This window comes from Myotis myotis, unplaced genomic scaffold (assembly GCF_014108235.1).
Source record: "Myotis myotis isolate mMyoMyo1 unplaced genomic scaffold, mMyoMyo1.p scaffold_m19_p_19, whole genome shotgun sequence".
NCBI lineage: Eukaryota > Metazoa > Chordata > Mammalia > Chiroptera > Vespertilionidae > Myotis > Myotis myotis.
In genome coordinates, this window is record NW_023416323.1 from 9,518,199 (window position 1) to 9,537,532 (window position 19,334).

General features: G+C 40.6%; 1 protein-coding gene across 2 annotated transcripts in view; it reads right to left on the reverse strand.

Moving 5' to 3' along the window:
* ZFP14 (ZFP14 zinc finger protein) overlaps positions 1–14,316 on the reverse strand; it is a 36,174-nt gene extending 21,858 nt beyond the window's left edge. For both annotated transcript variants that reach the window (XM_036345231.1, XM_036345230.1), the window contains exons 1-2: positions 14,279–14,316; positions 5,628–5,703 (exon numbers count right to left, since the gene is read on the reverse strand). In XM_036345231.1, coding sequence (XP_036201124.1) covers positions 5,628–5,636 — 9 coding nt within the window. In that variant the 5' untranslated portion in view covers positions 5,637–5,703; positions 14,279–14,316. The remainder of the gene's footprint in view (positions 1–5,627; positions 5,704–14,278) is intronic.
* Positions 14,317–19,334: the final 5,018 nt, after the last annotated feature.

The following is a 19,334-nucleotide window of genomic DNA, read 5'->3' on the forward strand; positions in this document are numbered from 1 at the left end:
CACAGCACCAGCCCCAATCGCTCAGTGCCATCAGCAGGTGCAAGCAGTGGCTGCCGATTCCAATCACCCCTCAGGGCTTCTCCACCTCCCCCTGCTCCTGAGAGGCAATTGGGGCCGGCAGCCACCTCTTGCACCCACTCCCAGCAATGGCCCCGCTTGCACCTGCAGCTGGTGCTGGAGCTGCTGCTCGCACCTGCTGCTGGCACCCAGCACCAGCCCCAATTGCTCAGCCCTGATCATCCCTGAGGGCTTCTTCAGCTCCCCCTGTTCCTAAGGGGCAATCGGAGCAGCAGCTGCCACTCACACCCACTGACAGCACCAGCCCCAATGGCTTTACGCCGTCAGTGGATGTAAGTGGGGCTGGCACAATCAGCGCATGGGAGTGGCAGAGGTGGGAGCGGGGCTGCCGGCAGACAGGAGACCGGGGGCCATGGCGGCAGGGACTGGGTAGGGGCACGGAGGATGGGCCGAAATGGCAGCCTCGTGGCCCACAGTTCCTTTCCAGGTGCACAAATTCGTGCACTGGGCCCCCATTTTTATTATAAACATTTCCCCTGTTATTACCAATTTTTTTTAATAAAATTTTCAAACTTTGCTACATGGTAGTCTACATTTTAAATATGTGATATTCAATCTTTTCTCTATTTAGATGTTTTAATTCAAAAGTCTTCCTCAAATCTCACAGTCTGTATTACCTAATACTTATTTATGCATCTGGATGACCTTCTTACTTTTTTTACATTTTATTTTTTTATTTTCTTTCTTAAAGTATTACAAAGAGTATTACACATGTCTCCTTCCCACCCGCCCCCCCTGACATTCCCCTGGCTTCCCCCGCCCCCCAGTGTCTTGTGCCCATTAGTTATTCTCATATGCATGCATATAAGTCCTTCGGTTGATCTCCTACCCCCCCAACCCTCCCCAGGGTTCCCACTGTAGTTTGACATTCTGCTCAATGCTGCTCTGCCTCTGTATCCATTTTTGTTCATCAGTCTATAATGGTCCTTATTATCCATAAATGAGTGAGTTCGTGTGGTATTTTTCTCAGCTTCCCAGGGGCCGTCTCAGTCTCACAGGGGCCATCCCAGCCTCACAAGGTCCGTCTCAGCCTCACAAGGGCTGTCTCAGCCTCACAGGAGCCGCCTCAACCTCACAGGGGCTGTTTCAACTTCACCAGAGCCGTTTCAACCTAACCAGGGCCATTGCAAGCTCACCGGGGCCGTCTCAACCTCACCGGGGCTGTTTCAGCCTCACCAGGGCTGTTTCAGCCTCACTGGGTCCGATTCAGCCTCACTGGGGCCGTCTTAACCTCACTGGGGCCTTCTCGACCTCACCAGTGCCATCTCGACCTCACTGGGGCTGATTTGACCTCACCGGGGCCGTCTCAACCTCACCGGGGCCATCTCAACCTCACCGGGGCCGTCCCAGCCTCACCAGGACTGTTCCAGCCTCACTGGGGCCGATTCAACCTCACCGGGGCCGTCTCGACCTCACCAGGGTCGTCTCAACCTCACCAGTGCTGTCTCGACCTCACTGGGGCTGTCTCAACCTCACCAGGGCTGTCCTTCTTACTTTTTATTATCCATTATCCATCACTGGCCACCTTTCCTCATTCCTAAGTCAGAGGATACTGAATTGGGAAGATATCATTCTGAACCAGTGGTTTTCAATTAGGAGTGATTTTACTCTTCAGAAGACAACTGGCCATATCTAGAGACAATTTTGATTGTCACAAGTTGAGGAAGGAGGTGTGTTACAGGCATCTAATTGGTAGAAGTCAGGGAAACCTTTAGACATCCTAAATGCAGAGAACAATCCCCCACAATAAAAGATTTTCTGGCTCAAAATATGAATAGTTCCAAGGTTGAGAAACCCTGCTCTAGACAAGCACATCCCATAAAACTACACAATGGACTTGTTGCTGGTATTCTTCTCTCAGGATTTCCTAGATGACTGTTAATATTTCTATATGCAGTCCTGTTCTGATAACCTCCTATTCATTCATTAGATGGAGGATTCCCAGGCCCTACATAGCATGAGAGGCTTAATACCTAACACCAATAGTGTATTAGTCATATACACTCACAGCCCAGCCAAGGAGGACACCAAACGTCATGCAGGGCCACACAGGGGTTGCACTCAGGAATAGAGTGAATAAGCAGGGTCTGTGGGAGGCAGGCTTTGTAGTAAAAAGAAGGTGAGGTGTTTCCTGGTTCCCACAGGAGGATGTGAGGGGGCTTGTGTAATTCTGCAGGCTGGCAGGGAAGTAAAACCAATACATTAAGAATCAGGAGGGCTGCTTCTCTGGCTGATAGGGGAACTAACCACATAGGGAGTCTTTCCTGCTGAATGATAAGCATATCTGGTGAGAGCAGGAGAACTCATGGTTAAGCCTAAAATTTTATGTACTGTTTTTAGGACTTGTAACATAAGGCCCTAATCACATCCCTACCTAATCCACACAATTGTAAAAGCCTTACATATCACAAAACCTCAACACATACAGAGACAGAGTCCAGCCAATAATAATCTCATGTGGAGAAGTTTGGAATTTTCCCTATAGCAATCAAATAGGATAAGATTCTCTCATCAAACCATAGATCTTCAAGGAAAGTTCAAAACTGGGGTCTCATATGTTCATAGCAGCACAATTCATCATAGCTAAGATCTGGAAACAGCCTAAGTGCCCATCAGTAGATGAATGGATTAGAAAACTGTGGTACATCTACATGATGGAATACTATGCTGCTGTAAAAAAGAAGGAACTCTTACCATTTGCAATGGCATGGATGGAACTGGAGAGCATTATGCTAAGTGAAATAAGCCAGTCAATGAAGGAAAAATACCACACGATCTCACTCATTCATGGATAATAGAGACCATTATAAACTTTTGAACAATAATAGATACAGAGGCAGAGCTGCCTCAAACAGATTGTCGAACTGTAGCGGGAAGGCCAGGGAGGGTTGGGAGGCAGGAGGGTGGGGGGTAAGAGATCAACCGAAGGACTTATATGCATGCATATAAGCATAACCAATGGACATAAGACACTGGGGGGTAGGGGAGGCCAGGGGATTGTCAAGGGTGGGGGGGAAAAAAGGACACATATGTAATACCCTTTGTAATCCTTTAAGCAATAAATAAATAAATAAAAACTGGGGTCTCCCACTTATCAATAATCCATTCCCTCGTCAGGTATTCTATCATTACATTTTTGACTAATTACCTATTTTCCCATCCTTTTAAATCAAAGATTTATATTGCATTATACATCAATTTCAACCCCTTAACTAGTTTCATATTTCTCCCCAGTATAGAATTATAGTACACAGGGGTTAGTACACATGTACTTTGGCTTTAGTATTTTCATTGTGTGTTTGTTTTGTTTTGTTTTGTTTTTTACTGAACTCTTATTTCTCACTTGAACTGTTTCTTTCTCCACAGTTTCTTCCAACTTTTTCCAACTTTTTAGGAACTCATTTTATACTAGGCACAAACAAGGGCTACATGTGAAGTACACTATGAAAATGCATTTCCAACAAAAACATAATGGCAGGAATGGCTCACTTTCAGTATGATGGTCTAATGCCTCCTTTATAAATCAGCAGCACCAGATATACACATCCCCTTAAAGAATATTTGCATGTATTTCAGAACATCTGCAGATGGTTCTGATGGTCTATCAATTGCATTTGGAATAAAATAAGACTCTTGCTGCACATTGTTTTTTGTTTTAAAATGTTGCATTGGACTATACAATTTTACTTACCAAGTTCTAAAAATAGGCAAAATTAACTTATGGTATATGACATCAGGATAGAGGTTACATTTGGACTGGGTGGGTAGGGTGTGGCTAAGAGGGGGACATCTGAAGTGCTAGTTATATTCTCTTTCTTGACCTGAGGACTGGTGGCATACATGCATTCAATTTATAAAAATTCATTTAGCTGTACACTTAGAACTTGTGCACTTTTCTCTATGTACACTATATGTCATTTTAAAAGTTCAAAAAGAACCCTACCTGGTTTGGCTCAGTGGACAGAGCGTCGGCCTGTGGACCAAAGGTGCCTGGGTTCAATTCCAGTCAAGAGCTTGTACCTCAGTTGCAAGACCCTCCCCACCTGGGCCCTGGTCGGGGTGTGTGCAGGAGGCAACCAATAGATGTTACTCTCACATCTATGTATCTCTCTGTCTTTCCTTCTCTCTTTCACCCTTTCTAAAAAAAAAAAAAATCAATGGAAAATATCCCCAAGTGAGGATTAAAAAATAATAAATAGTTCAAAAAACTTTTTAAAAATGTTAAATTGTGTGTTGGGGATATAAATTTTTCCTTCATAAAACTCACTGTACTCAGAGAAATATAGTATCTCTGAAGTTTAGTATTAAAATCAAAAGCTTGTTCTGTTGGAAAAAGTGAATAGGCAGAATATTCTGCAGAGAATACCTGCATTTTTATCAAGATTTTATTCCCTCATAGCTCTTGACAGATTTTGTAAACAGGAGATAGTCCACGTTAGTGGGGGGTGGGGAGAGGGTAGAGAAAGAGTACGTGAAGAGGATCCTGGACTATTTGTCCCCAATTCTCATGGGAATGAGAAAAACTACAGCAGGTTCATGGATGGGGTTCTGTTAAACAGGAAATTTCAGGATAAGAAATGAGTATGTACACTGCTGGTGGGAATGCAGACTGGTGCAGTCACTATGGAAGACAGTATGGAGTTTCCTCAAAAAGATAAAAATGCGCCCTGACTGGTTTGGCTCAGTGGATAGAGCGTTGGCCTGTGGACTGAAGGTTCCTGGGTTCAATTCCGGTCAAGGGCATGTACCTTGGTTGCGGGGACATCCCCAGTAGGAGGTGTGCAGGAGGCAGCTGATCGATGTTTCTCTCTCATTGATGTTTCTAACTCTCTCCCTTCCTCTCTGTAAAAAAATCAATAAAATATATTTTTTTAAAAAGTTAAAAATGGAACTCCCATTTGACCCAGTGATACCACTTCTAGGAATATATCCCAAGAAACCAGAAACACCAATCAGAAAGGATATATGCATCCCTATATTCATAGCAGCACAATTTACCATAGCTAAGATTTAGAAACAGCCTAAGTGCCCATCAGCAGATGAATGGATTAGAAAACTGGTACATCTACACAATGGAATACTATGCTGCTGTAAAAAAAGAAGAAATTCTTACCATTTGCAACAGCATGGATGGAACTGGAGAGCATTATGCTAAGTGAAATAAGCCAGTCAATGAAAGAAAAATACCACATGATCTCACTCATTTATGGATAATTAAGACCATTATAAACTGATGAACAAAAATAGATACAGAGGCAGAGCAACATCGAACAGACTGTCAAACTACAGGGTTGGGGGGGGGGGGTAAGAGATCAACCAAAGGACTTGTATGCATGCATATAAGCATAACCAATGGACACAAGACACTGGGGGGTAGGGGAGGCTGGGGGAATGTCAAGGGGGGAAAAAAGGACACATATGTAATACTCTTTGTAATACTTTAAGCAATAAAACAAATTTTTTTTAAAAAAAGGAATGAGTATGTATGCATAACCTAGAAATTGACAATATGTAAAAAAAGGGAGAGAGAGAAAGAAACATCAACTTACAAAGGCCATGGTTTTGAACTGATTAGTGCTTCTCAAGATTTCTGCTGGAAAACTGCAAAATCCATATAAACCAAATCTGGAAGAAAAAGAAGCCAGGAAACCAGATGTGCCTCGGAGCTCCCAAAATTACTTATGTTAATATGAGCTTTTTTTTTTTCTTCCACTCCTGCTTCCTACCTATTTTGCACCACTACACCCATACTGATCCCATACCCACACAAACTGGAGGAGAGTTAAGGGAGTCTGAAGAAATCCAAGCCCTGAAGAAACCCAATGAACAACACTGGACTTGGTGTAGAAGGCCAGATATTTCTGCAGAAATTCTGACTAGTTCGCCATCTGACAATGTGGTCCTGACATTACATTATTCAAACATGTTCTGAGCAATTCCTCCTGCTTCTAGTACAACTTTTCAGAGGCAAGAAAGGGCCACACCAACCAAGGAGAACCTCTTTTGAGCCCCCGGGATTCTGCCTGAACTTCATAAATACAAAGAATAACAACCACACAGACTGAGCCTGGCAGCTCCTGCCACTGTAAAGCTGCACTGGCCTTTCCCCAGCCAGGGAACTCACTATTCTGTTTCCCAGTTAGGACCTCTCATAGCATGACATCCTTTGTCACTCCCTCTCTTCCAATATCTAAACTAGGAAGGGGATTCATGACAGCTGCAGTTGGTAAAAAACAAACAGGCATTGAGAACTTTGATGTGATGGATGCTTTATACACACCACTTGTTGATCCTCAGTACTGATCTGCAATGTAGTTCTTCTCTCCTTTCAATATAAAACCGATGCTCAGGGGTCAAATCATTTGCCCAATTTCAATTATTAGATGCGAGAGCATTGTTTTGTTTTGAATCCACATTTCTCTAACTAAAAAGCCATCTTTTTCACTTTGATTTTTGCCTCTGAAGGCTAAGATTTCCACTTTACTGAGAGAAACCGAAGCAAGAACAATTAACTATAAAATAGAAATAACCTTTCAAAATATACTAAACTTCACTACTAATTATGATGATATGTATTAAAGCACCCCTCCCCCCCCCAAAAAAATACCTTTTTAGAGTAACTGAATTGGGAGATCTAAAAGTCTGATGATGCCCCATAATAGCAAGGTCACAGTATCCTGGATTGTTTGACTCAGTGGTTAGGGGGTTGGCCAGTGGACCAAAGGGTCATGGGTTCAATTCTTAATCAAGGGCATGTACCTTGGTTGCAGGTTCCCCAGCCCTGGTGGGGGTGCATGCAGGAGGTAAACTATCAATGTGTCTTTTTCACGTCAATGTTTCTCTCTCACTCTCTCCCTCTCTTCTTCCCTCCCTCCCTGTCTCCTCCCTACCATCTCTCTCTTCTCTCTCCCTTCCACTCTCTCTATAAATCAATAGAAAAAATATCCTTGGGTGAGGATTTTAGAAAAAATAGCAAGGCCATGGAAAAATGGACACTAGGTTGATCCAAATTTAGAATTACATGAAGCATCATTTAAAAACTATAATTCTAAATACCCTGTGAACCACAAACTCCACTGCTGGGAGTAAAGGAACGATTTGTATATGTACACATAAAAATGGTGGTGGAGTAAGTGGAAACTACACTGACACTCTCCCAGAACCAAAGTGGAAATATAACTGAAATACAGAAAAAACAACCCTGGAAAACTGAAGTCAAAGGCATGTACCTTGGTTGTGGGCACATCCTTAGTAGGGGGTGTGCAGGAGGCTACTGATCGATGTTTCTCTCTCATTGATGTTTCTAACTCTCTATCCCTCTCCCTTCCTCTCTGTAAAAAAAAAAAAATCAAGATATATATATAAAAAAAGAAAACTTCTAGAGGACATTAAGCAAGAGATCAACAACAATACAGTCATAGTAAGGGACTTTAACACCCTGCTGACTTCACTGAATGCATCTTTCAGACACACTGGATCAGATGGATTTAATTGACATTTATAAAACATTTCATCCCAAAGCTGCAGAATATACACTCTTCTCAAGTGCAAATGGATCCTTTACAAAGATAAACCACATGTTAGGACTCAAAACAAGTCTGTACAAGTTCAAGAATATTGAAATTATATCAAGCATCTTCTCAGACCACAGTGGAATGAAATTAGAAATCAACTACAGTAAAACATTCAAAAACATTCAAACACATGGAGGCTAAATAGCATGTTATTAAACAATAAATGGATTACCAATGAGATAGAAAAGGAAATAAAAAATCTTCCTGGAAAAAAATGAACACACAACAACCCAAAATCTCTGGGACACAGCAAAAGCAGTCTTCAGAGTGAAGTTCAGAGCACTACAGGCCTACCTCAAAAAACAAGAAAAAATAAAAATAAACTATTTAAACCTATAACTCAAAGAATTAGAAAGAAAACAAACAGAAAACCCCAGTAAAAGGAGAAGGAAATAATAAAGATTAGAGCAGAAATAAATGACATAGAGACTAAAACAAAGAATACAAAACATCAATGAAACCTTGAAAAATAAACAAGATTGATGAACCGTTAGCCAGAATCATCAAGAAACAAAGAGAGAGGACCCAAAGAAATAAAATCAGAAACGAAAGTGGAGAAATAACAACTGACACCACAGAAATACAAAGGATTGTAAGAAAATACTATGAACAAATATATGCCAACAATCTGGACAATGTGGATGAAATGGACGAACTCCTTGAAAAATACAATCTCCCAAAACTGAATCAGGAAGAATCGGAAAATCTAAATAGGTCAATACCAATTGATGAAATATAAGCAGTAATTAAAAAACGCCCAGCACACAAAAGCATGGGTCCAGACAGTTTCACAAGGGAGTTTTACAAAACATTCAAAGAAGAACTAACATCTATACTCCTCAAACTATTCAAAAAACAAAACAAAAACAAAAACAAAAACAAGAAGGAACACTTCCAAGCTCTTATTCTGAGGCCAGCATTATCCTAATTCCAAAACCAGATAAAGACACTACAAAGAAAATGAATTACAGGTCAATATTTCTGATGAGCATAGATGCTAAAATCCTCAACAAAATATTCGCAAATCGGATCCACCAATATATTAAAAAGATCATACACCATGACCAATGGGATTTATTCCAGGGATGAAAGGCTGGCACAATATTCGCAAATCAATAAGCGTGATACATCAAATACACAAATTGAAAGACAAAAATCACATGATCATATCAATAGATGCAAAAAAAAGCATTCAACAAAATCTAGCACCCATTTTTGATTAAAAAAAAAACACAAACTCTCAGCAAAGTGGGAATAGAGGATGCATATCTCAACATGATAAAGGCCATATATGACAAACCTACAGCAAACATCATACTCAATAGGCAAAAACTAAAACCATTTCCCCCAAAGAACAGGAATAAGACAGGGATGTCCACTTTCACCACTCTTATTCAAATAGTACTGAAAGTCCTAGCCACAGCAATCAGACAAGAAGAAGAAATAAAAGACATCCAAATTAGAAAGGAGGAAGTAAAGCTCTCATTATTCGCAGATGACATGATATTGTACATAGAAAATCCTTGAAGACTCCATTTAAAAAATACTAGATTTAATAAATGAATTTGGCAATGTAGCAGGATATAAAATCAACACACAAATCTATGACTTTTTTGCATATAAGCATAACCAATGGACATAAGACACTGGGGGATAGGGGAGGCTAGGGGACTGTCAAGGGCGGGGGGAAAAAAGGACACATATGTAATACTCTTTGTAATACTTTAAGCAATAAAAAAAAATCTATGACTTTTTTTATACATCAATAATGAATCTCAGAATGAAAAACTAAAAAAACAACCCCAATTACCATTGCAACAAAAAAAATTAAGATACTTAGGAATAAATTTAACCAAGGAGGTAAAAGTCTTGTCCTTGTTGAAAAAAGAGGTAGAGGAAGATATAAAAAAGTGGAGGAATATACTGTGTTCATGGATTAGTAGAATTAACATCATTAAAATGTCCATACTACTCAAGGCAATCTACAGATTCAATGCAATCAATAAGATGGTGAAAGCCTTGGGTGGGGGTTGGGGGCGGGCTAGAAGGGGTCAGTGGGGAGGGGGGGAAAGGTGACATATGTAATATTTCAACCATAAAGATATTTTTAAAAAAAGATATTTGCGGAGTTATGCTGACAGATAAGACTTATAATGAATACAAGCTGAAAATAATCTAATTGGAAAAATGGTTAAACATTTGAAAACCATGCAAATATTAAAAAGTGATAATGTTGCCAGTTTTTATGTAATGGGTTAAGCTACTGTGTTAAAACAAATAAACAAACAAAACGTGTGCGGTATTAAACTATATTGACAGGAAAAAAAATTACATGTATGCCTAGAAGGACCAGTTAAAATGTTTACAGTGACAGTCAGTGATACTTATCATCATATTAAATACTATGTGAACTAAAGTATAAAAATACTCCAAAGAAGTTCAACATTTTCTTCACATCTTCTGTTAAACTAAGAGCTTATTAGAACACTTAAAAAAAAAAAAAAAAAGAAGAAAAAACCCCTGCTATTTTTCCTGAGTGACTTTTAAATTTTAGCTTCTAATTCGTGAACCAACTCTATGATTTAATTTGCTCATGTGTGTTGAAGCACTATCCAGAAAAGAATGGCGCAAAGTCCCTAACTGATGTCTTCTAAGCACTGACTGAAGTCTCATGCTGCCTCCTTCACATCTTGCTGACAAATGAGTTTATTTTGCTTCTGAACCAACCCTTTGAAGCCCTATAACAGATGCTGGACCTTCTTGTTCTTCGAGTCTCATTTTGCTTAGAATATTACTAAAATGAAAATTGTTAGGCATAAATTTTACTGTAGGAAATACATTTCCCTCCACAGAGCCTTAGGAAAACCTGGACATTGCTTGCTGACATCATATTAATATCTCTTCCCTCCTTTATGATGGATTATTAAGGCAGGAAGAATTTTTAAGTATAATGATGAGGCTTGGTATACTTTTGTAATTACTAATATAGGCTTTGCTGTCAGTTTTCTAGAATATAAATTTCAGCTCTGATAGTTATTACCCATATGATCTTGGACATGTTACTTAATTTTTCAGCCCTAGTTTCTTCCTATGTAAAATGCTGATAATTATAGTTCTCAATCAAAGGGTTATTATGAGGATTAAAGAAGATATTACATATAAAGCACTTAAAATAGCAAATAGAAATTTAATGAAAGGCAACTATAGATGAAAAATCCTATATGCTCTTCTTCCCATAATTATTAAAGAAAATTCTCCTTGAAAGATAAATATCACATGACCTCACTCATTTGTGGAATATAATGAACAACATAAACTGATTAACAAAAACAGATCCAAAGACAGAGAAGCATCGATCAGATGCTTAAACCTCAGAGGGAAGGTAGGGGAAGGTGAGGGTAAGAGGGAGAGATCAAACAAAGGACTTGTAGGCATGCATATAAGCATAAACAATGGTCACAGACACCAGGGGGTGAGGGCATGAGTGGGGGGGAGAGGGGCAATGGAGGGATAATGACACATATGTAATACTTTAATCAATAAAGAAAGGGAAAAAAAAGAAAATTCCCCTTTTTTCCATAAAAATGAATTTCTCAGTCCTGCTCTTTCTTATAATACTATTAAGTTTCAGAGTTTCGTGTTGACCAAGCAATTCCTCCTGATTATCAACAATTTACAAAAGGGGGGCTATGTGAATGGATGAAGTAAAAGTGGCAAAATCCTCACAATTTTTGGATTTGGGTAATAGGAAAAAACATGGAATTACAACATAATAGTAACAACTAAATCTACTAAGCACTTATGTGTCCAAAGCCTTATCTAAGAACTTTACATATATTTTTTCATCTATTGATAGCAATCCTATATAGTAGGTTTTATCATTATCCTCCCTTACAAACGAAGGAACTGTGGCAAAAAGAGATAAAATAAATTGGCCCAAGTTCACCCAATTCTAATGACAGGTTTAGGATTAGAACCCTGGTAATTTAGTTCCAAAGCCACTATACTAAACTGTCTCTCTTAAAACCACATAAATATTTTGCCTGAAACAAACGCATGCTGTCCAAAACTTCAAACCTCTTCTCAAATTTCTACTAATGTTTTTGCTTCTCTTCTACTAATAATCCCTTCTTTTGTTAACACAGATCTTCATTTAAAAATCTTACCAAATTACCACTACGTATCTTTCTCTGCTTTGACCTCAGGGCAGTGGCGAAGATCAAAGGCACCTAGTATGAGTCCAACTAAACTAGTCTCAACAAATCACAGTCTAAAATAAAGCTCTGTTGTTAGCCTTCCTTGCAAACCATGCAAGAGTTTAAGAAGCAGCTCACAGGAGAAATTAAATGATTGCTAAATGTTCATGTAATAGTTAGGAGGGGCAGGATGCCTACCTACATCATCTCCATTATTCACTGAGAAGGAAGAGCAAAGATCCAGATCAATAGGTAGTTCAGGTATTAAAGCCTTACTAGCTAAAAACTACATGGAAGATGCCTATTCCACAGGAACGGTTGGAATGTAGTGGGTGAGAGAGTGAGAGAGAAAGAGAGAGAGAAGCTCTTGTAAATGGTTGAGTACCAACTGAAGGATTCAGAGGAAAGGGAAAACAATTCTGGAATGTTTACTGTTTCTGAGGTGAGAATAGGAGGCAGGGATTAATTAAAGGTTGAACACTACTATATAGTGAGAGTACTTTAGCAATTGGGTATCCCCAGTAATAAAATAAAAATAGCAAAGTGGATCTGGAGCACTTTCTTGGTAAGAAAGCTGTAATCTCTCAAAGACAAAATTGTTATGCCATTTTACAATTGCTGCATGACCTGAGTATGTGGTAGGCAGTTGGACACAGGAACAGAGAAAAACAATGGGCCAGGTACAGAAGGTTACCAAGGCAGAAGGCCCCAGGTGCTTAGCAACGGGCAAAACTGGGAAAACAAGAACCTCACTCACACCTAGGGTAACCTTTCCTCCCCTAGCATGTAGCTGGGTCATGCAGTTTAGACCCCCTGACCTTTCCTCCCCTGGCATGTTGCTAGTCATGTGGATTAGAACCCCTTAGAGCAGCGGTCACCAACTGGTGGTCCGTGAGGTTGGCTACCGCTGCCTTAAAGGGAGAACTCACGAGGGGGCCAAAGGATAACCCTTGGCTGACCTCAGGACCAGCTACATTGACAAATAACCCCTGTCATGGCAACAACCAATCCTAGAGACCATGACCCTGGAAAGACACACCTGTAAAACTTATAAATATTCTATTGGGACTTTCCTCTCAGACCTCCAGATAAATCCCCTCAAGAGGGAGGACCCAGTGTGGCTTTCTCTATTGAGCACACCCTGGCCTTTCCCCACCCCTTCCCAGCTGCACTTTCCTTGCCTCTCTCTCTTAAGCTCCAAGGGCACTCTTATGCCTCTGTAACTTGCTTCCTGAGCCCATTTCTTCTACAGTTCACTTCTTCTACCTCTGGGACTTCCTAAATAAACTTTCTCTTATCGATTTGAGTCTTAGCTCTGAATTTTTTCTTAGCCAGAACTCAAGTACTGAAGTTGCTGAACCAAGGTCAGGTCTGACTCCGCGGGTCTAACATCTGGTGCTGTTCTTTCTCCCAACAAGGAGAAATAATGTTTCTTAATTTTGCAACTGGCTTGATCTGCCTCTTCTCTCCCAGCCTGATTAATAACAGCACTGTTTTTTCTTTTTTAAGTCCGAGCTGACTTTTCCTCTTTTACAGAAGCAAATATTCCAATGTCTGGAAAAATAACAGTAACATTTCATGGAACAAAGGGGAAACAGAAACTCATCTTGAGACAGGTATGTATCTATTAACCTATACTAGTTCCCCAAAAATGTATACTCACACTTTGAATAATTATAAAGGCAGTGTTTATTAAATTATATTTCATTTTCAAAATTTTCATCAGCTGTTACAATTGTATACATTTTTGGGACTCCCTGCATATCGATAGATTAGATATAAATTCTTTATATATAATTTATTAATAAATTATATAATTTATTATATATATATAATAAATTATATATAAAGAATTGAAATTATATATAAAGAATTGAATATATATATATTCCTTTCTCCCTGCTTTCCTAAAGATCAGCAGGTTTGGAGAAGGAGACAGGAATCTTGGGACAGTGAGCCTTTCTTGGAGCTCAGCCCAGGCTGGCTAACTCAAGTCACAGCCTCATGCCCACACAGCACACATATACTAGAGGGAAATCTGGGAGCCTGGGGTAAAGGGGCACCCCTTCCCAGCATCACACCGAAAGGCCGGAGTACAAAGACCAGGGCTGGAATATGTCTCCAAATTCACGCCACTTTCCTCCGGAGGGTGCAATGGTTAAGCTGTGGTTTTGTGATCTATGGTTTTTCTCAGGGCTGCATCTTGTTGTTGATGGCCTTCACTCTGGGGTTCATACATTGAACTCGGAGCCATTCTGGGCCGCCGGATCGGTGCGGCCCTGAAGCGGAAGTGCAGAGGGCACATCAGGAAACCCAGAGCCCAATTACCGCCCCAAATTCCATAGTCACAGCAACTAGGTTCACACTTAGGCCCGCGCCGCCCCCGCGCCGCCCCCGCACCCATTTCCTCAATGTCTGCAACCTACTCACCTCTGGCGGTGACACCAGCAACCAAGCCCTTACAAAACTATGTGCAGAGGCCTGTGGGAAATGTAGTCTGCGGAAGGGAGGGCCTGGTGTCCGCCCCAAAGGGTTGCCGGGAGTGCGCTAAGGCGGAGCGGAGCGCTGGGCTTGAGGATGGGCTGGTTGGGGAGGGGTTTCAAGGCTGCCCGGGACTGAACTAGGTGCCCACCCTCAGCAAGGTCAGGATTGTGTTTGTTGCAGAGGGAGCTCTACCAGGGTTTAGAAAGAAGTGTTGGCTTCAGCAGGCAGCTGATAGAGGATTTGTGCTAGGCACACAGACCTGAAACTTAAACCAAAGCTAACTCAAAATGGATCATAGCCCTAAATATATAGGGTGTCCCAAAATTCACGCAAGATTTGAATTTTGCGTGAGCATTAACAACAACAAAAAATAAAAGCCTAATTTTACTTGGTTTATTGAATCAGATTCTAATATCTGTTGCCCTTTGATTTCAATCCCTTCAATGTGATAAGCATTACCAAATACCAATTATGGCCCAGGAGCAGGGACAATGAAGACCAATGTAGACCACAGCTTTGCATATGTGCCAGCAAAGCGGTGGAGGCCATTTACCCAATGTGCTATTCCATACATAACCCTATACTGTATACTTTATGAATCAATAAAAAATTTACATTTTTAAATTATAAACCTGTGTTTTCTATCAAAATTACTTCTTGCGTGAATTTTGGGACACCCTATATAACACAAAATTATAAAACTCTGGAGAAAACCTGTGATCTTAGGTTTGTGAATAAGTTTTTATTTTTTATTATTTTTTAATCCTCACCTGAGGATATGTTTTTTATTGATGAGAGAGAGAGAGAGAGAGAGAGAGAGAGAGAGAGAGAGAGAAATGTGCCTCCCCAACGCACCCCGAAAGAGGATGGAAGCTGCAACTTAGGTATGTGCCTTGACCGGAAATGAACTGAAACCTTTTGGTGTACTGGTGGTCACACCAACCAACTGAGCCATCCGGCCAGGGCTGTGAATGAGTTTTTAGAAATAACACCAAGGGGGATCGGAGCATGAGTTTGTGTGTGTGGGGGGAGGTTGGGGGTTAATGGGGGGGATGAGGACACATTTGTAATACCTTAACTAATAATAAAAAAAAAAAAAGAAAGAAATAACACCAAAAGCATGATTTGGGGGGGGGGGGGAGTTAAACTTTATTAAAACTGAACTTTTGCTGCTAGAGTCCATTCATTGTCTTCACTAGCTGAGTTTAGACAGAGACCCCCCAAAAGCTAGTAACCTTTGAAGTTCTAGCAAAGGTCAGAACTGCACCACCCAGTTAATTTAGGTAATAATAGTTGAAGCATCCCCACCTTAGTTCACTTAATTCCTTAGATACTTATGTAGATCCTTGTTGATTATTGTTAATCAGATACTCTGCCTACTCCCGGAAATCTATTGATGAGCTAATCAGATACTTTGTCTATTCCTGGAAATTGTTTGCTGATCTGTGTGTCATTGAAACCTCCTTACCCTAAGGGCTACTCCAGATCAATAAAAGATTGGAGCAGCCTGAGCAGTGGGGGAAGTCCTTCGGGACTTGCCGCCTGGTCCCCCAATATTGCAAAATTATCTCGTGTCTTTTTCTCTCATTTGTTGTGCGGCTCCTCTTTCAGATACCGAACCCTACTCCACGCAGAACGTGGAGGGAGTCTTACTCGACATTTTGCTGTGTAACAGACACTGCTAAGAGGAATGAAAAGACAAGCTATAGACTAGAAGAAAATATTTGCAAATACATATCTACATAATTATTTGTATACAGAATATATAAAGAACTTTTAAAATTCAATAAGAAAATAAACAAACCATTTGAAAAATGGGATAAAGCTTTGAGCACACACCTCACCAAAGAAAATATACAGATGACAAATAAGTGTATGAAAATATGCTCAACATAATTTGTCATTAGGGAATTGCAAATTAAAATGACAATGAGATATCACTGTCTTAGTTTGGGCTGCTATCACAAATTATCATAAACTGCATAATGTAAACAACATTTATTTCTCACAGTTCTGGAGGCTTGTCAACAAAGCAAGATCAAGACAATTGGCAAATTCATTGTCTGGTGAACGGTTTGCTTCCTGGTTTTCAGGTGATCATCTTCTTGTTTCACCTTCACTGGTAAGAGCAGAGGGCAGAGGGAGGGGAAGCACACTCTTCTTATAAGGGCAATAATTCCATTCATGGCAGCTACTAATTAAGGTGATGTGTGTTGAAGCAACCAAAAAAACCCTTTTTTTAGTGACTGAATTGGGAGATCTAAAAGAGTGATGATGCCCCAGTCACCAGTTTCAAAGATTGAAGTTGAAAGGGTGAGTCGTCGTGCGTGCCCTCGCCCGAGGAGATGGAGGAGGAGGCGATTGCTGGCGCCCCCGGGAACGAGATGGAGGTCGTGGGCTTCCTGTCTGGGCTGGAATTGGTTGATCTGCTGGACCCCCGGCAACCGGACTGGCCCCTGGAGCCCGGGCTCAGCTCGCCCTGGGGGGGGCTGGGACTGCACCCTCCATCTTGCCCTGGGTCCTCCATTTATGGGGCAGCCGCCATGTGCTCAGGAGAGTGCCTTCTTCCAGGAAGTCCAGGCCCCTGCTGGCCACACCCAGGATTTCTTTAAACTAACCAATGACAATCAAGGGACGTGCGCGCCAGAGAGATGACCACATCCTGTGTAACAAGACCCGACTCGCGCCTGGCCAATCGGCGGGGCCCACAGTCCCCTCCCTTGCCCTTACTATAAAACCCACAATCCCATCAAGCCTCGCTCTCTCTCGGCCACTGGGCTTACCGTTGTTGCATCGGTGAGTGTGGTCGGGGAGCCGAACTAGTTCGAAATGAAGGACTCTTTGCTTTTGCATCGGACTCGCTGGCTCCCTGATGGGCTTTTTGGGAACCTTGAAATCTGGGCACAACAGAAGTAACCCTCGTGACCTAATTACTACCCAAAGTCCCCTCATGACCTAATTACTACCCAAAGTCCCCTCCTTTTAATAGCATTACATTGGCTTTCAACATATGAATTTTGTGGGAAAATAAACATTCAGTTCATAACAAACCAACTATTAGAATTACTAAAATAAAATATATGTATAATATTAATTGCTGGTAAGGATAGAAAGTATCAGGAATGAATCTCATTTATTTCTAAAGGGAATCCAAAATAAGTACAGCTACTTTGAAAGAAAGTTTAGTAATTTCTTTTTTTTAAATATGTTTTTATTGATTTCAGAGAGGAAGGGAGAGGGAAAGAGAGATAGAAACATCAATGATGAGAGAGAATCACTGATTAGCCACCTTCTGCATGCCCCCCACTGAGGATTGAGCCGGTAAGCCAGGCATGTGCCCTTGACTGGAATCGAACCCGGGACCCTTCAGTCCGCAGGCCATGTTCTATCCATTGAGCCAAACCAGCTGGGTCAGTTTAGTAATTTCATATAGACCTAAACGTAGTTGTACCATATGATCCAGCAATTAAATAGCAAGTCTTAAAGAAGTAATATGCACAAATGCAAATTGCTAAGTGAAAGAAATGTAGCCTGGAAAGTCTATATGATCCATTTATATAAAATTCTGAAAAAAGCAAACAACAGAGAAATAAAACAGTTTACTGATTGCCAGAGGTTTAAGGATTTTGGAGAGCTGAATATGGTGAAGCATAGGAGAATATTTTAGATTGGTGAAACTATTCTGTATGTTACTATAGTAGTGGACACATGACAGACATTTGCCCAAATCCATAGAACATCACAGCACAAATAGTGAATCTTAATGCATACATATTTTTTTTCTTCTTAATTTTTTTAAATTAAATCTTTATTGTTCAGATTATTACCGTTGTTCCTCTTTTTTCCCCCCATAGCTCCCCTCTACCCGGTTCCCACCCCACCCTCTGCCCTTATCCCCCCCCTCCCCCCGCCACTGTCCTCATTCATAGGTGTACGATTTTTTTCCAGTCTCTCCCACACCCCCTACACCCCTTTCCCCCAGAGAATTGTCAGTCCACTCCCTTTCTATGCCCCTGTTTATTCTGTTCATCAGATTATTTATTAACTTGATTTTTAGATTTACTTGCTGATAGATGTGTATTTGTTGTTCATAATTTATATCTTTACCTTTTTCTTCTTCTTCCTCTTCTTAAAGGATACTTCTCAGCATTTCATATAATCCTGGTTTGGTGGTGATGAACTCCTTTAGCTTTTCCTTATCTGTGAAGCTATTTATCTGACCTTCAATTCTGAATGATAGCTTTGCTGGGTAAAGTAATCCTGGTTGTAGGTTCTTGCTATTCATCACTTTGAATATTTCTTGCCACTCCCTTCTGGCCTGCAAAGTTTCTGTTGAGAAATCAGCTGACAGTCCTATGGGTATGCCCTTGTAGGTAACTGACAGTTTTTCTCTTGCTGCTTTTAAGATTCTCTCTTTGTCTTTTGCTCTTGGCATTTTAATTATGATGTGTCTTGGTGTGGTCCTCTTTGGATTCCTTTTGTTTCGGGTTCTCAGTGCTTCCTGGACTTGTAAGTCTATTTCTTTCACCAGGTAGGGGAAGTTTTCTGTCATTATTTCTTCAAATAGGTTTTCAATATCTTGTTCTCTCTCTTCTTCTGGCACCCCCATAATTCGGATGTTGGTATGCTTGAAGTTGTCGCAGAGGCTCCTTACACTATCTTCATATTTTTGGATTCTTTTTGTTTTTCCAGTTGGTTGTTTTTTGCTTCTTCATATTTCAAATCTTTGACTTGATTCTTGCGATCCTCTAGTCTGCTGTTGGATCTCTGTATAATATTCTTTATTTCAGTTAGTGTATGCTTAATTTCTAGTTGATCCTTTTTCATAACCTCGAGGGTCTCACTAGAGTTATCAAGGGTCTCACTAAATTTATTGGCAGTTTCTAGAAAATTCTTGAAAAACCTTATAACCATAGTTTTGAACTCTATACACAGTAGTTTGCTTTCCTCCATTTCTGTCATTTGTGACTTGTTTCTTTGTCTCCGCATTTTGGCTGCTTCC